Here is an 18,580-nt window from a genome sequence, read left to right on the forward strand (position 1 = left end):
ACTATAAAGATGGAAAAATCATCGTAAAACGTTTTTAAGCAATTTTGCATTATAATAAGAAGCAAAAAACCACGGAAAGCTGTTCAGAAACACATTTGTTACAAAACAAATGTGAACCAACAGGTTAAAAAGTAATATGAAGACTTGATCTGACTTATCAGGTACATTCAGGTTTAACTCAGGTTTATGTGCAGTTGTGGATATCTAAGTTGTGTACAGTTAAAAATAAAACCAAATCCAAACCTGTACATGCATGATATGGGGATTTTTCAAAAGTAACATTTGAGTACTCCTTCCATTTTATCAGTCTCACAGATGCATATATGGAAAACAAGGGCTAGTTTTCAGATGTTTTAGCTGTTGGCATTTGGGTACCAACAAGGTTGGTCACATTCCTGTAAGAGTTCCCTGAGCTTGCTGAAGAGCAGAAATTCCCCCAAGGTTTACCTCTGTGAGTGGATGTGTTTAAAGAAAGGGGAGGTTGCTTTGGGTAGTCTGAGCCACAAAAGATGGTTCTTAAGGAAAAACAAAACTAAACTAAAGAAAAACAAGCAAACAACAGCACAGAAAAACCCCAAAACCAAACCCAAGCACCATTTTCATTTGTCTTGATCTGGGTATGTCCTCTCTGGTACCTAGAATCCAATATCACTATTATTTTGTGGAGCAGTTTAACTTCACTTGCTGTCTGATCCCTGCTTCTTAATTGGCTTTTGATAGTTGGCTTTAGTCCACCTTGTAAATCTTTGAAGTTCACATTTTATGCAGTAACTGATAAAACCTTTGCTATATAGAGAATCTATCTTTATGTTGTCTTTTCCTCTGAGATTTATGGAGTTTTTAAATGTGATATTTAAAAATGGTCAAACCTTTTGTGTCCTGACCTCTACAAGGAGTGTTTTGTTCCCAGAGTGGGCACACTACCTTAGGAAGACCATACTGTACTTTATTTCAGCTGTTTGAGAGCATGATTGTAAGGTTTGGGAGTCTTAATTTTTATTTGTTAGGCTTTTTTCTTGTGATATGGTGCAAAGGCCCCCTTCAATGGTGTGGTGCTAGGTGCTGAAGGAGAAGCCTGTCTCAACTGTAGACAGTTGATATAATTTAGTGAGATTGCTTAGGGAAAGTGTATACCTTTTAGAAAGACAGCAATGCATTTATAACAAATGAATAATCTTGCAGCTCCATACATACTGATCAAACTCTTTCACAAGCTATGGAAAAGAATGGTAAATACTCTCTTCTTGTTACAGTCATTTTCTTTTCTAATCCTTGCACAGCTAAAGACTGTTCTGTTGTGTTTTGTGATGAATTTGGTCCATTTAGGGTGAGGAGTGACTTAATTTTTTTCACCTAATAAATATGTGTTTTTAGTTTTATTCCCATAAAACAGGAAAGGGGAAGCAGCCATCTGCAGGTTTGTTCCTTGCACAACTTTACAATGAGTTGAGCTAGTAGGCCACCCAAAAAACTTGTAAAGGTCTGTTTGACCCATGGCAAGGAGTTGTCCCATATTTTCCTGCACAAGAAATGCAGGATTTTTTGAATGAATGTTAATTTTACTGCATACTACTTCCTTTTCTTCTTAACAGCCAGAATTCTTTTAGTGGCAAGAGCACTGTCTCATAGATTCACTGAACTTTCCCCATTGAGGGGAGCTGAACAGGACATGCTTTGTCAGTACTGATTTGGAAAACAGTGGAGATCTTTACCTGTTGTTTGGTCTGTCAGGTGTGCAGCCTTAGAGGTGTCTATTCAGAAGTAATCTACCAAGGCTGTAGCAATGTTATGCAATTTAAAGTCATTTTTAGTTCAGGCTGTCATGGTCCTATTCTTTCCACTTGCTCTCACTAGCCACCAATACTTGTGCAGCTACCACCAGCCATTTCAGGAGCCTAATCTGACTGAAAATGTGTCTGTATATGGAGTTTTCAGCTGTGTTGGCTCCCAGACTATATCACCAGAGAATTGCATGGATGCCAGTATATATAAAGGCTTATCTAATTCAGGAATAAGCTGGCATTGTGTTCAGTAAGGGAACTGACATACCTGAAGATTTGGGGAGATCTCCCACTCTCAGTGCAGTGCTATTTTGTCTATGTCCTGATATTTCTCTTTATTTCCTGGATAGAACAAGTTTGTGCTTGTAGCTGCAGCCTGAGACATTAAAAATCCTTAATGAATAAGGAAAAACACTCTTCAGAATTTGCTGCTTTTCCTGGTGTTTCCAGCAAGGGAGTAAATGAAATAAGAGGGAATGTATTCTAATAAATGATGCAGTTAACATTCAATATTTATTGATAGACATTTGGGAATATGAAGGCAATTCAGGTAAACTAAGAAAAAGGTAAAGGTGAAAAGAACTGAAAGTCGTATTTTGGTACAAAATCCTACACCAAAGAAAAAAACAATGGGACTTGGTTTTAGAATAAAACATTTTATACTAGTGATATGACAGCTTCAGTAGCACTTCAATTAATACTTTGGATTTGTTATTCCTCACTGACTGTAAAATGTGCCATGCAATTTTTTGTTTGCTTAGGGTTTTGATGGTGCAAGAATATTGATACATGAGTTAATAGCCTGCATTCCTGTGAAAACACTGCTGCATAGAAAGAACAAAGCAGTCAGTGTTATGTAGCAAGGATAAATTTTGCTTCTATAATAAACAGTTCATAAATGATTGCTTAATGATTACTTCACAGAATTTAAGACAAGCATTGTTTTTAAATCTCACCTACTGGCTATCTCTATTAAAAGCTCAATAGCAAGCTTTCTTGCAGTGTTTGTTGTTCCCTGTAATGGACCAAAAAAAGCTACTGTATGACCTGAGATTTCTTTGTGTCTCAAAATTTGTGTGCTTATTAATGGAGGCCAACCACCAATAATAAATTTGTGCTGCATGTATAGCACAACAGTTCATCTCCTCTGACATCGTGACTGAATAATTTATAGATGTAGTTATCCTGGAATTTGTAGGGATCATTAGCATTTTAATGAAAAAGATACAGCTGTTGTACTAAATCTTAACTTTTTTTTCCTTCTCCCTCAGTAAGAACTTGGATCTGCACTTTGGGAGCAGCTGCCAGAGTGGGAATGTGCTGAGGGGCACTATGGGCAGGCGCTACCCAGGGGCTCACTATCGGCCAAGCAGCTCATGTACGTACGCACTCCTCTCACTTTGTTCTTGCTTTATTGCTGTCCAAGGCTGCTAAGCCTGTAAATTCTGAAATAGTATTTATAAAGAATGCTGACTTATTGTAATCGATGGCAGCCCTTCTGTGTGTGTACCCAAATGGTAAGTATATTGATTTCTGTTTAAACTGCAAAGGTATTTTCTAGAACTTTAAAAAGTGGCTTGCTGTGTGACTTGACCAGATCTACAGATCTACTGCAATGTGCTGTGATTTGTGTTCAAGGTCTCCAACTTCATTTATTATAGAGTTCTAAGGTTGGCTGCTATTCCTCTTCCCATCTATCTCAAGCTTTTAATACCAGATCTCTTTAAATTAACAAGCTACTTGAGCTCAACCTAAAATGTCACTGTGCACTGTAGCTTCAATTGCTTACAACTGCAGCTAACATCCCCAGTTCAGATTTATATTCTTGAGTTCAGTATCATTCAATATTATTGTTTCTTTCCTCTGAATTGTAACCCATTCAATTGTAACAATTGAACACCTGATTGTATTACATCATCCCTTACTGAAGTTTGTCTTCTGTAGAAGTACAAAAAGGGAGCTCCTAGAATTTTATCACCTCCCTCCTTCCATCAGCACCTGCACTGCAGTGGTTCCACAGTGCAGACAATGGGAAGTGAGCTGGTGTGGCCTCCCTGCAGAGCTCTGGGCTAGCACCTCACCTCCAAAATCTGCTACTGGTTCTTGTGCACCTTCTGTTGATCCCTCAGGCTACTGAGGTGAAGTTGTGGTAGGTTAACTTTTGTATTCACTCCTCCTTCTGCTGTAGCAAAAGAGCTCTATCCCACAAGGCTTTTCTTGGCATCAAAGCCAGCTTGATAAGCTCTCACTTCTGTAACATTCTTTCTGTTCCTTAAAAGACTTGTTTAAAATCCCCAACCACTTCAGGCATCTGGCTCCACACATACTTGCATTGGCTGATTCAAGTGGTAAACTGCAGTGAGAGCTGACAGCTGTGGCAGGACAGGGACTTGTGTGGTGGCTTTGCCACTGGACATGAGGAACAGCATGGTGAGATCCTGCATTTAGAACCTGACATTTGGGGTTTTGCCTAACCACAGGGCTAAACCCTAGGCAGCAGTAAAGCATGATTACTTTCTGCTGCAGACTAATCATAGATGACATAAGGATACACATTAAAAAGGTGCATAAGAGACGGCTTAGATACTGTGTCCAAAGACTTGTTTGAGGATATTGTCTATACCACAATGGAGGAAATAAATGATTGTTACAGTTTTGACAGATCTTTGGTGGTCCAGTGCTGGAGTAGAGTTGGACTGATCTGTTTGAATCACTGCACATTAGTTCTGGGCACTAGCTGTCAAACGTGGCCTCTCGGAGTACTGCCAGACGTGACATTCACATCCCGTGCCCAGACTTAAAGTTCAGATGTTTAAGGAACTCTAGTGTAAAAGTATCAAATCCATTCCTGCTTAGAGAGAAGGGATAGGCATTACATTCTTACCAGAAGAGCCTGAAATGCTGTGCCTGTTGTCTAGTTGAACAGTTTTAGGCATGAAGAAGTAGAATTGTTTACCTGGGGAAAGGCTGGGGTTCCCATCATCTGCCAGGGCCAAAACTTGTGTCAGAATCAATTGGCACCAGAACTCCCTCAGTCTGAGGACAGAGATATCAAAACACCTACTTCATGACTGCTTCGTGCTTTTATTAAGCTAAGTTTCCCCTTTCCTTAACCTGTCAAGGTTTCTAAGCCAGGAAACTTTCTTTGTTTTTTGGTTTTGTTGCTATATGATTTGTGTAGCTTCCTGGTGCTTAACATAACATGTTTTGGACATCCAGCAATAATGGTATTGAAATTGCCCAGTATTTGGGAATTGTGGATCATAATGAATTCTCTGATAACAGATTAGATCTTGATGGAAGTGCTGGTAAAACACAGGACTTTGCTTTTGTGGTTTTTTTTGCATAAATAATGAGTAATTACACCATCTCAGTTATTGTATTTCATGTTTACTGTTGTTGCAATCTTAATGTTGTGCATCAAGGGCTTGGTGCTGCCTTTAGCTTTAGTCCCTAACTTTACCTTCTGTCTGTACATATACCTAAATAAATCTGTGACAGGAAGAATTTGCTCTGTGTAGAGTATAGCAGTTGTATTGCCTTTTAGGTGGTAAGGTAACATTTCATCCATTTATGGCATTGACTGTTTTGTTGAAGGATTTCATAAACTTATTGGATAGACAGTGTGTGGTCTTGTGAGAATAACAAAGGATTTTATAGTTGTGTAAACACATAACAGCTTAAATAGAAAATGGCTTATTTGAAGCCCAATGCTAGGAAGTCCATTTCCTATACAGGTGCTAAAGGTATAAAAACCAGCAAGGTGTTTAAATTGTCAAATGGAGAGCTGTGAATTTAACAGGTGCCTGCAGGTTTAGACTTTTTAAAAGTGTTATTAGAGAGCAATGATCTCCTTTGATTATTGTCAGCAAGCAAAACAGTCTTAGGTGTGTCCCTGGCACTGTCTAATGCTGCTTGTGCTGATTGAACACTCCCTCATGTGCTATTTTGTTGGGTTTTCTTTCTTTTCTTGTGAAAACATACAAAGAATGGATGTACAGTCTCCACCTACTGAGAAGCTGGGTTTTGTAAACAGATTTCTTTCATTAATTTCTCCTGAGCTTTTTTATTTATATTTTCCTAATTCTTGGTCACAAACTCCACTTTTCTGCATTGGCTGCGGCACCTCTTGTGAAAATATGGTTCTGTTTGTGATGTTTAGGAAGACTCAAATTCTGTTTCATACTAAAATTTTTTCTGTACACAAAGAGTTTTGTATGCCTGGGAAAAACCTTTTCAAAGGGCTTGTCCATGCATATCCTGTCCACAGCATAACAACTCATTAATTTTAGTTATAGACTTTTGCATGGCATTGAAATCTGACCAAGTGTTTTGAAGGGTTTGACTCTAGTGCTTTCCTGCTGGCATTCAGTGTTCCCAAAGGGCTTAAACAACAGGAGCAACAACAACAACAATAATAATAGAAATAATAACAAAAATTTAAAATGTAGAGTTTTCTGAGTCTGCTTTAAATAAAAAAGCCCACTTTTTCAGCAGACATTGGAAGTGAGAAATATGTGGGTGGTAGTGTTCAGCCCTTGCTGACCTTTGGAGTGTTCAGGGGTGGAGGCTCAGTCCTGCAGTGGCACATCAGCTTTCACTGGCAGGAAGGGACCTGCTTGCACCTGGAACTCCAGGACCAGCCCTCTCTGCCCACAGACAGCAGTGCCACGTGTCCCACTCTAAAGTCAGCCTCTTTATTTGTGGCAGGTAGGGGTGGATTTCAGGATTTTTGACCTATTTGTGACTCAGACTAAGGTCCATATGGAATGATTTTTTGATGTGATTCTGCAATATAATTATTAGAGCTGACTCAGAAACTTCTGCTGGAGGATGACTTTTTTTGTCCCAAGCAAACTTTTTTTGGGAAATACCATTCTTCTGCAGCATCATAAATCAAGAATGACAATGAAAGGAAATATTCCTCATGAGATGGCATTCCCCTGGACTGCAGACGGGAGAGGTTTGAGTCTTGGTTCTTCATGATCATCTGCTTCATGATAAAGCTGCTCTTATAAAGAATTTAAAGTGCTTGAGGGCAGAAAGAGCAGGGTTGATTTTATAAACTTAGGTTTTGATTTCCCTTGAGGAACACTCAAATTTCTGCTCTGCCTATGTCTCTGTCAGCTTCCCAAGGAGTGCCCAACTGTGCTTTTCATTGCACTGAGCTTGCAAGGGAGCTGTTGTTTCATGAAACTGCTGGAAAATCTCACTGCAGTGAGATGAAGAAACAAATGTGAGAATGGTGACATTATAAATAGCAGCAAACCCCTGAATGAGCCCCAAACTTCCAGTCTTGCAGCCAGTGCCAACAATTACATTGCTGTCATTAGCACAAGATGAGTTGGTGTAAAAATGTAGCATGGTGTGGCTCTGTGGGCTTGGAGCTGCTCCTAGAATAACAACGTACTGACTCAAAGAGGCACCTAACCCCAAGGAGGAGGAGTGTGTGCTCTGTGCAACTCTTGGTAGAAGCATCAGTAAAATTCTACATCTGCAAAATCCTGCCCTGTATCTCCTGACCTTTTCTTTCCAGACAAAGACATCTTGGTGTAAATGAGATTCAAGCTGTAGCACTGCTCAGATCATGCTTGGGCAGGTGACACTTTTCTGTTAAGTTTCTTTAAGAGCTCCACATAATAGCTGAGGAGAAGGCAGGAATGCAAATGACTGATGGAGTGGAAATTGCAGAAGTACACAATGACATATGTTGCTGTCTTCATTAAAGTCTCTCTGGTTTCTGCCTTTCCTAGGAAGCTGTGTGGCATCTTCCTCTTGAGTGATCCTGCTGAAGCTCTAAAGCACATGCTCTTGTTGGCACATAAGAGCTGACTCAGAGCCTGCGGATGAAAAGCTTTCTTTAGGGACTGTGTAGAGCTCTGAATGCCAGTCATCACTTATGCATTTATTTCTTAGCATGATTAAATAGTAGCCCTATCTCAGGATCCTGACAGTCAATTTCTTCTTCACAGGGGAGTCAGAGACAGATGCCTTGTAATTCTACTTGGGGTTGCATATGGTCATGGAGAGCCACCATGGTAGCAGATTTGCATTGTGTTTGTCCCCTTTCACAGAAACTCTAGTTCCTTTGGTATTCAGTAACTTGTGGGCATCTGTGTGTTTGTAGATAAGAAGGAAGAACAGAGTTTTTGGCTGGCATGTCAAGAACTCAAGATTCCATGTTGCAGTTCAGGTCAGTAATATAGTACTTTGTTCTGTTCCTCTTGTTCAATGTCTTCTGCAGCCAAGTTTGTTGGAACTGAATCTGCTTTCGGCCACACTTCAGTGTAATTAATATAAATGCCAGTAAGTGCAGCTGCTTTTCTGTTGTGTTCTCCTTCCACTTTATTATGGATTGATCTGCTTAGTTTATGGGGAACCATAAAGCAAATATGATAGTTTGATTTCATTTTCGAGCACGTGGTTTGTTTTATACATGAGCACTATGGGCAGAGCCTTCTCAGGGAGCTCTACTGGCTGCATCAGTATGTTGTATGTTTAGAAATATTTCTGATTCATCCCATTGAAGTTTGGATGAAGACAACACGTAGCTTTGCAGGGAACTTGCAGCCTTGCTGAGATGTTTGCGCAATGAGCCTTATTTTAGTTCAACCTTTGATTAAAAAAACCAGACTGGAAATATAGAGACCTTTTTTGGTTTGATGTACCTGAGCTCTGTTCCTCTACTGGAGGCAAGGAATATGTAGTCCAATTTTCAGGCACTTTAGCAGATGTAGTTAAAAGTGCACATATATACTAACCTTACGTAGGTGAGATACAAAATGTTTTTAATGTACATGGAACACAAACGATCTTTTCAACAAGCAAAATCTTAATTTGCTTTTCTTGACAGCCCTTATAGTCTCATTGTTCAAAAGCTGGCACTCTAGTGCTCTTTTCTGTGTCTGAGTCTTGGGCTTTTTATTTTAACTCACTGGTCTAAGGAACTGGTTACTAACTTACTGTTAGCAATTTGAAATTATTTGCAAACACTTAGGAATTAATGAAATTAGATGTGTTCTTTATATTGATACTTTAGGTAGAAACACACTTTTATTCTTTATTTCCATATAGATTATTTTCCGGTTTTTTAATTTTCAAATTTTTATCTCTAGAGCCTAATTTGATACTACAAGTATTAAGTGTAACTTTACAGTAAAGAAAAATTTTCTGCTGTAGAATGCTCTTTCAAGTGTGTTCTAAGATCTCAACTATGAGGCAGTAAAAATAGGTGGCTCAAAACTCTTGCTACCAGTCTGGGTAATCTGAGGATAAAAACATTTCTGGATAACCATGTTTGATAAAAGTTTAATGTATAACTAGCCATAAATTTGTAATGTGTGCTTCAGAGGGCAGATGAAGGTGTGGCAGGTGAAATCATAATGCCAGCCCATCTGAAATTGAAAATAAATTAGTTTAAAAAGGGAAACTGAAATGTCTTTATGTGCATGCAGTTAGTTGTTCTTGGAGAGGCAGATTGTGCTCAGGAATTTGCAGCCTTGTTTCTGGGCTTTGCAGAACAGGGAGTGTTTGCGAGCTCCAAATAGCAGGGCCACAGACAAGGTGTGTGGGAGGTGGTTGCTGATAATAATCTGTTTAATTTTTTTTTCCCCAGCACAGCATCTATGCTGGAGCCTTAACCATTCCACCTGACAGAGTCTCAGTTAACATTTACCTACTTCTCTAGCTAGTGTTGTGACCTGTGCTTTGTGTCCTTCCTGCTTTTGGTGCCTGTGTCACCTGATCAAAGAGCTTGGGATTGGTCCAGTGCTGTTTTGGAAAGCTGGTCCTGGACCTTGTGGGTTTCCTTAAGCCTGGTAAGGAATAGATCATCTTTTGAGTGGCTCTGTTTGCTGATTTAGAAACTGATCAATGTTAAATTTATGTGGAGCTGAAAGATCCCTGGTTTGGAATCAGTAAAAGTCATTTTATGTGGGAAATCTGTGGCCCTTGATTCCTTTCAAGCATATGGGTAGGCTGCCTGTCCTACAAAACATTTTGGCTACATTTTTTCACTGAGACAGCTTATCCTAACTTTCTGTTTCATAAGACATTTTGCTTCAGTTTAGGTATTTCTCATCAGCTTTGATTACACACTGTTTACCTTCAGGCTTGGTGAGAGTTATTTTTGGATGGCATTTGAGATTAAAGCTGCAGAATACAGAAGTCCTTCTTGCCTCATTGGTCATCTCAATTGCAGAAATTCAGGCTACAATTTCTGAGTTTGTGTTTCTGTTTAAGGAGAATGATGTTTATGCTTGTGTCCTGTCTTAGCACTTGCATTAAAGTAAGGATATTTGTAAATTAGCAGATAAGTCCAAGGTGTGATCTTTATTTAGAGATTGAATAATTTACATGAAAATTTAAAGAAGCATAATTTTAGGGCTCTGCATTTTAATTTAAACAATGGGATTAGAAACAATTACAACCATTTACTTAGCAAATATTGCTGTGAACTTATAGATCCAATGACAGGTCTTGTTATCTGTGCTCAGAAGTAGCTAGCAGATAAAACACTCCATCTTTTTGCTGCGACAACACTGGTTTTGCCTACCAGACTGTTCCATTCTACACATGGGGGAGAATCTAATTAAAGGGAGAGAATTGAATTTGGAAAAGACTTAGCAGGTCATCTTGGTTTTTTCCCTCATAAATGCAGGATTAGTCTTTATGCCATGTCATGGCAATACCTTATATAAATGAAAGAATTGCTCTTTCTTTCTTAAAGTGGTTACTTGATTTAAGAGTACTATAGAAGCACAAGATGACCCATGTTCTCTGCAATATAAAATTTCAGTCAGGTAGTCAAATATACACTGGTTATTTAGATGTATCTAGCTTAATAAAAGAAAAGTACAGGAACAGTGGATTTAGCTAGTTTATTTTTGTCATGAATATTTTTTGTTATTTTTCTTTTTGTCTGTTAGAATCTGATTCTGAGAAGCATCTTGTCTTGGATTTTTTTCTGGATGACTGTTTGGCTTTGTGGGAAAGGGGAAGGAAAAAAATGGTAAATGAGAAGACATATTCAACTTGAGTGCTACAACTCATTGAGGATCTGAAGTTTTTTTTCCTCAATTACACAACATAAAGACAGACCAGCTTTATGGATTCTCATTAGTAAGAGCACTACTAGAACAGGAACAGCACTGCTGCTAGGCTGTTGCAGTTGGTTGGCAGCATGATTAGCTCTAAAAAGGGGAATGTCATTATTGTGGCAGCAGGGACTGGCAGGGTGCCTCTGGGGGATGGAGGAGCCAGGACAGAAAGCTGGTACCAGATGGTGATTTCAGTAGGACTAGGTGAAGCAGGAAATAGCTGGAAATGGGAGAAGCTGCATTTAGCAATCAAGTTGAAGTGGCAATTTTATTCTGATGTGAGGACAGATCCAGGGTGGAGTAGAGAGGGCAGCAGTGATTACCTGCTTGGGCAGGAGTGTTGTATTTGATGGCCTGGAGAGATCCTTCCCACCCTCAGCAACTCAGAGATTTGTGTGGAGCCATCTGCAGACAGATTTGAGAGTACCATGTGTAAGGTGCTGGCAGCCCTGCTTCTTTCCTGCTCTTGCATTCCCCAAACTGCTCTGCCCACCATCATAATTCGCTTTCTTGGCTTTGCTGAGCTTTCTCTTTCCAGCTTCCAAGCTCAGTCCAGCTAAGATGTCACTGCCAGAGGGAGCAGCAAGAAGGAAATCATTGGCTGTGGTCTCTGATCTACCGCAGCACTTCATTTGAATATTTCCTTTCCTTTTCCATTCTGAAAGTGTTAGATGTTGACTGGAATTTGTGTAGATATCTATATAAGAAGAATCAGATGATATTTGATACTAAGAAAGCTTCTAGTCTTAATTCTGATTTTAGCTAATAATGTAAATCTGGAGTTTATTAGGATGCTTTTGGCTGACATCTGTTTAACTATTATCATTTAGCTGGTCATAGTTTGAGAATGAATGTTTTAACATTGGAATTCACCCTTTGAAGTGAAGGGAGTTAGCTGGTGTTGGGCTGCAGTCATTGTAGAATGAAGGTGTTCTCTACAGCTGCTTAGACTTAAACGCAAGTCCAAGTGTGTAAGACCTATGGCAGTAGGCCCCTGGCATGAAGTTGTCATAAATATTTTGTACTCAAGAGATATCCTTGCCGAAGAGAAACCTGCTTTTTGGAAAGATTTGTATTATTTTTTTTCTATGTTTCCTACATACAGTGGCAAAAATTTTCATAAGTACCTTGTCTCTCACTGTGTTTGTCATTCTTATCCAAACCAGAGACTCTAGGGCAAAATGGTTTATTTATGAGAAGATGGCCAGGAAAGGGTCCCATACTGGAATTTACTGCCTGATTTTCTTTTTATGATTCCCCCCTGTGAGATCAACCCTGTGCTTCTTAGTTTCATATGCTAGATCTCATTCTGCAAATTTTCTTATGAACCTGCCTTACTGCTGTGTTTTTTTTTACCAATTTACTGCTGTGGTTCCCTGAGTAAGCTGTAATTGGGAAAACCTTGTATTATTTAGGTTTTTGCTACAATATGTTGACTAAAACTGGAGAATATTTTTGAATTTGTGCCCTATTAAAGTTGTATATTAACAAAAATATAATAGTTATTTTTAATTACATGTTCGTGTTGCTGCAGATTAGCCTCTCCCATACTTTATTGACTGTCAAATATCATTAAAAACTCAGACAATCCTCACTGTTATGCTGTGAGCTTTATTTAGAATGCTTAACATCTCTCAGGAGCTTCTAAAATGTGGTATTTTTCTTTTGTGTTTTCCTTTGGTTTTAATTCTTAAATGGTCCCTCTTTTCAGATTTCAAATTATAATCTATTTCCTGATGCATTGCTGACGTCACGCGAGCCATGTCAGAAGTACTTCCAGGTCAGATGCCCTTTAAAAGATTCTGCTATGCAAATATGTGAAATCTTCCTCTTATTTTTCTTCTTCTTTCCAGGTCCATATTTCACTTTCATTTTGTGCTTACACATGAAAAAGAGAAAGCACTTCATTTTTTTTTAACTGTGCCTTTTTGAAGAAACTCTCCATTGAGCTTTTTAAAAACTTCCCATAGACAATAGGATGCAATAAAGTCATTAGATGGCAATGACAAATTGGTCATGCACTATTCTTTGTTTGCAATGACATTTTCTGTCTGTCTCTTTTAGCTCTGAAAGTTACATGACAAGATTGAAAAACATCGATAAAAGCCATTCAAGTAATAACATTATTTGTATTATTGTGATCCTTAGAGAGTTGGCACTACTCTTTGTTAAACACATTATAGTAGTAAAAGTATTTTAATCTATATCTGTGAGAATGGTTAAAGTATTTTAATCTAGATCTGTAAGAATGTTAAACGTCTACAATTGAGGCTGGGAGTTCTTTTAAAAAGTAAGCAAGTTGAAACCCTTAATGAATTGCTATGACAGATCTTCTGCCAAGTTAAGTGCTGTCCTGAAGAACCAACAATCTAACCATGTTATTATTCCCAGTAATGATAATATTCTAGTTGTTGTTAGCTTTTCACCAGAGTAGAATATTTTTTAGTGTAATACCCTACTTTTGCTCACTTAAAACTTAGCAGTGTTCTCCCACTTATACTGAGACATATATATCAACTCAGTGATTCCTGGTCTGGTTGTCCATTGTGTTTGCTTTTCAGCAGAAGGTAGATAAATTGAAAATATGGTGCCCTGTGCCAGTAGCATGGTCCTTGCTGGTAGCCAGGCAGCACAAGGAGCTGTCTGAGAGGAAGATGGAGTCTGTCTGTGGCAGCTCTGGATGCAGGAATCTAGGATTCTTGCATTTTATTGAAGTCTTTAATTAGAAAACTGGCATGTGCTTCCTCTGGGAAAAGTGATGTGTTTCAAGCATCATTGTGTCCTGTATAAAGGAGGAGGGACGGGCTATTGCTCTTCTTCCTTGCACTGTTCTACTATGCAATCTTTCTTCAGTGCTCTTAGGCATTTCCTTGCATTCCAATTTTTCTGCTGCTGTAGTTAGTCCCAGTCTCATAGCAACTTCTACCCTTGAAATGGAAGATCTGCCCATCTGTATTTCTTCTTTTTGCCGCCTTTTCTCTTTTTTTTCTCCCTTTTTCTCACATCTGTCTGCTTCCAAGAGCAGAGGGAAGCTGGCTGTGTGCATCCCAGGGCGTGGCTGGGAGTGCAGGGTGACAGCAAGCAAACAGGCTCATGGTCCCCGAGAGAGCAGCTGGCTTCACTCTGTGCACCCCTTGTGCTGCTGTCTGCCTGTTCACTGATCATTTGGTCATGATGGTTTCATCAATGAATCACCTGAGGTGGGGTCAGGAGGGGAGATGGTGTCTAGTGAAAGGTTCGTTTTGACATTTTTCTGCTCATGGTCACACACCAGCCCAACTTGACGGCCAAGTCACAAACACTGTGTGAGCCACAAAGACTCCTTGGCTCAGGCGTTGAGCAGTGTGCCAATGTTCATCAAATCAATGGAGAACCTTTATCAAGCAGATTAGTAAAATGTAATATATTGTGTTGCAATGTTGCTAAGGTCTTATTCTTAACAATATTTCTGAGCAATGAAACAATAACAGCAGGGGGCAAGCTAAAGATAAGCTGACAGGCAAATACTTAAGCTTTATCCAGGAAGATTATTTTTTAAGGAATTTGTTCAGTGACAAAAATAGTGGCAAACATTGCATGAAGTAGCTGGTTTGTAACAGAGGAGAATAAATTTGTCTTGTTCTATATTGTGGTAATTGTCTTTATGGGTGAAAAACATAGATGCTTGTTTTAATTTGCTGAAGCATGAAGTAAAATGTAATGTAGTGAAATCCCTAGATACCATGCAATTACACAAATTCTAAAGGTCAGGCAACACAGGGGGGAAATTATCCTGCCCTATTGCTTTACTTTTTTATGTGACTTTCATGTTGTCAGATTTTGAGTGATTCAGAAAGAGAGTACAAAGCAGCCATTTGATATGTAGAAGCTGTTTCACGTAAAACATTTTGGTAACATCTGATCAGATGCAATTAGACCTGATTTGTTTTGAACAAGGTCTAGGAAGCTCTGTGTGTGTATATGATCTGTTTATTTGAGAAGTAATTTATAAAGTTCCTTTAAATTTTGTAATAGTTGAGTTTTAAAGTGTCTTGTGGCTTAAGTTTTTTTCCAGGATGTTTGTTAGCCATTGCCTAAGATGATGGCACAGCATGTCCATGGGGTGAGCCATGTTCTAAAGAATTTGCAGTTGGTTTAGACTGACTGACCAGGGCTTGAGGAATTGGCAAATATGAACAGTTGTAAAGTTTAGTTTAAATTCTGTTTTTAACAATTTTAGAAATTGTTCTTCAGCACCTGGATGGGTGATTCAGGGAACAAAGGGTATTATTACTTGATCTGCTTGGTTTCAAATGAACCAGAGTCATGTTTGCAAGTGAGCAGCTTTGACAGCACATCAAAGAGGAGGGAACACTGGCAACTGTGCCTGCATTTAGGTATCAATGGGAAGTGCTCCTTTTCACTCTGTTTATGTATTGTATTTTCTTTTAAAACCCACATATTTAATCTCTTGTAAATTTGTACAGCAGTCAGTTCTGTCATATATCAAATGTACAAAGATGCAGCACAGCTCAGTTGCAGTGATCTGTCATCGGCTAGCTCAAATTACAGCTTTTCATTCCTGGATAAGCCCCTGATACCTTTTTATGTGCAATATAAGCAGTCAATGATAACTGAGAATTAGGAACAACAGAAAGGGTGTTTCATGTTGTGGCAGATGGAAGTGATTTATTAATTGGCCTCTAATTTAGTTGCCAGGTATAAAACAACAGAGACTGTTACAGTAAATTGAGGTGTTCATGGAGTATTGTGCAGATTAGTGGAAGCCATAAATAGACAGTACAGGAACAAATTGCAAGTTTTTTTAAATGAGTTTTTTAAAAGAGCTATATTTCGATTATTTTTAATAATCTAAAAATCTGTTCCCTCAATAAACTTAATATTTTTTCAAAATATGAGCTGTGCAAATGGCTAAGAAAAATCAGAAACTTGTTTAAAAGCAGACAAAAGAATTTAACAGTGTACGTTAGGATGTATGTTTTATCCTTAAGCTTGCACTTTGCGAGCTATAGAAATAGGAGACCATCTCTGGAGCAAGCCTTTTGTTTGAAGTTGATTGAATTCCAGCAGGGTATTTTGTCAAGGGATTTTTTTCCCTGCCCCTGAAAATCAAATACACCTTTGTGGTCATCCACTTGTCTTCCCTGACCCTCTCCTTCCCTTCCCTAAAAAAATTGAAAAAGGAAGGTGGCAAGGGAGGGAGGGGAAAGAAAGAAAGATAGAGAAAATGCAAGTGTTAGGAGTCAACAGCTGACCAACCAGTCAGGTTTAGCAGTAACAGCACTACATAAAAATGAACAAGAAGCAGCATCTGTCTGCAGTCTTACAAATAGTTCAAATTTCTGTTTCCTGGTGATGAGCACTTGAGGACTTATTTATCTCTCCATCCAAGACAGAGGTGAAATACTGAAAGATTTATGGTATGATAGTGAGAGTCCCAGGCATTTGCAAAGGGCACCCCTGCTGTCCCACAGCCTGCCTGCAACAGATTCAGAAATGAAAACCCTGCCCTAAAATTTTCTTGTATGGGGCCAAGCTTTCTGCTTTTTCTTGTCTTCGCGGTCCTGATAATCTCTCTGTATTTTTTTCTGACTCTGTTCTTCCTTATTGAATAAGTGAAGCTTTTGTCTCTTCTCTTACCCACATAGGTTGTGGTAATTTTCCTCCTGTAAAACCATTCCCTAAAGTGCTACATGCCCTTGCCAGAAGCCCTAGCACAGAGTGTATGCGGTGCATGTGTCTCACGGGTGCTCCCTTTGCTTTGCAGTCGATTCCGGCGTGGATGCCCTGGCGGTGTTCATGGCGAGCGGCAGCACCACGGACGCCGTGAACCGCAACGGCCCCGCCACGCCGCCCAACACGCTGAACCTGCGCTCCTCCCACAACGAGCTCCTCAATGCAGAGATCAGGCACACGGAGAGCAAGAACAGCACCCCTCCCAAGTGCAGAAAAAAGTACGCTCTGACTAACATTCAGACAGCCATGGGGCTTTCTGACCCAGCAGTCCAGCCCCTGCTGGGGAACGGCTCTGCCAATATAAAGCTGGTGAAGAACGGAGAAAACCAGCTCAGGAAAGCTGCCGAGCAGGGACAGCAGGATCCCAACAAAAACCTTGGTACCACTGCAGGCGTAAATGTAACTTCTGAGAAGTTTGAAGGCAATGAGCCGATCCCACAGGATTCCTCTGGCTGTGAAATATTACCCTCGCAGCCAAGAAGGACCAAGAGCTTCCTGAATTATTATGCAGATCTAGAGACATCAGCTCGAGATCTAGAGCAGGGTTTTGTTGGCATGGAAGATAAGTCTGCACAAAGCAACAGCCAGGCTTCTACCGTTATTGTCAATGGGGAAGTCCTGCCCAGGAAACAGAACAAGATGCCGAGCCCAGAGGATGGCCAGGTTGCCACGGTGTCATCAAGCCCTGAGACAAAGAAGGATCACCCAAAAACTGGGGCCAAAACAGACTGTGCCCTCCACAGGATTCAAAACCTGGCCCCAAGTGATGAGGACTCCAGCTGGACTACCCTGTCCCAGGACAGCGCCTCGCCGAGCTCACCTGATGAAACAGGTACGAAGCCAAGGCTCCTCACAGCCTTGTTTTAGAAAGGGATTGCTTAGCTTTCCTCAGCTGGTGCCAGGAAGGACAGAGGTGGTTTAGCAGTTTCACTGGGGAGCTGGATTGTATCAAAATGCGAGCACTGGCCTTGCACACAGCTGCTTGTCTGCTAGGGAATGCTTGGAAGGTTCCTGGTTGATTGTGGCAGCTTTGTATAGGCACCAGCAGATGGCCTATACAGGGTCCTAGAAATATGCTGACTGCACCTCTGGCTACTTTATAAATAATTGCTCTTCAATAATCAGTGGGTGCATGTTGTGAGAAGAACATGGTTATCAGGAGATGCTGAACTACTGATAGCTACCTACACACAACAAAAAAGCTTTTCTGAATAATGGTTTCTAGGTTCAGTGAAGATTTTTACTTTTGTAATGCACAGCTTTGTAAGTGTGCCCACTACATCCCAGTCATTTGATGATGTTCCCTCCCTATGTGTCAGCATGGGCAAAGAGAAACCCTCCCAGCTGAGGAGCTGTGCAGTGAGCCCTGCTGGTGTCTGTCCTGGAGGGCTGTGCTTTTGGGCACGGACAGGGCTCTTCACTGCCACTGCATCTGGGGTAGGAGGAGGGCATCATGGGGTGTCTACACAGCTCAGTGCTCCTCAAGCCTTGCATTTATGCTCCAATAGTAAATGTTAGGACCCAAAGAAAGAAAGAAAGACATTTATCTAGGGGAAAAATATGCAGTAGAGTTTTAGTCATATGACTTGTGGGAATTGAAAAAATCCTGCAGTATTGAGAGCAGTTAATCCGTAAAAGAATGTAGTCCAGCAGATACCTGGGGAATTAATAATGTTCAGTGCAGAGATTGTGTTTAGCATTTCAGTTTATGCAGAAATATGATAGAAATATGGCTTTCTTGAGAAGACACTCTTGGAAATAACAATATGCTTCTTTTAGGGCTTCTGAATTTTTTTGTCTTGCTTTTCCCACTCTTAACAATATTTCATTATTTAAATCCTAGAAATCTGAATGTTGTTTTATGAAGTATTTTTGTTGTTTTGTTTTCATGTGTTTTCTTTTGGAGTTGTGTAATTCAAAAACCCTGAACACTTTATTCTTAATTGATTGCACTCAGAATGCATA

General features: G+C 39.8%; 1 protein-coding gene across 9 annotated transcripts in view; it reads left to right on the forward strand.

The window, feature by feature from the left end:
- Positions 1–18,580, forward strand: part of APBB2 (amyloid beta precursor protein binding family B member 2) — a 163,693-nt gene that overhangs the window by 58,164 nt on the left and 86,949 nt on the right. For 5 of the 9 annotated variants that reach the window (XM_063157379.1, XM_063157373.1, XM_063157377.1 and 2 more), the window contains exons 3-5: positions 3,053–3,159; positions 12,591–12,659; positions 16,647–17,447. In XM_063157379.1, the coding sequence (XP_063013449.1) occupies positions 12,641–12,659; positions 16,647–17,447 (820 nt within the window). In that variant the 5' untranslated portion in view covers positions 3,053–3,159; positions 12,591–12,640. The remainder of the gene's footprint in view (positions 1–3,052; positions 3,160–12,590; positions 12,660–16,646; positions 17,448–18,580) is intronic. The other 4 variants (XM_063157372.1, XM_063157370.1, XM_063157376.1 and 1 more) reach the window with 1 other exon arrangement.

This window comes from Melospiza melodia, chromosome 5 (genome assembly GCF_035770615.1).
Source record: "Melospiza melodia melodia isolate bMelMel2 chromosome 5, bMelMel2.pri, whole genome shotgun sequence".
Classification (NCBI taxonomy): Eukaryota; Metazoa; Chordata; class Aves; order Passeriformes; family Passerellidae; genus Melospiza; species Melospiza melodia.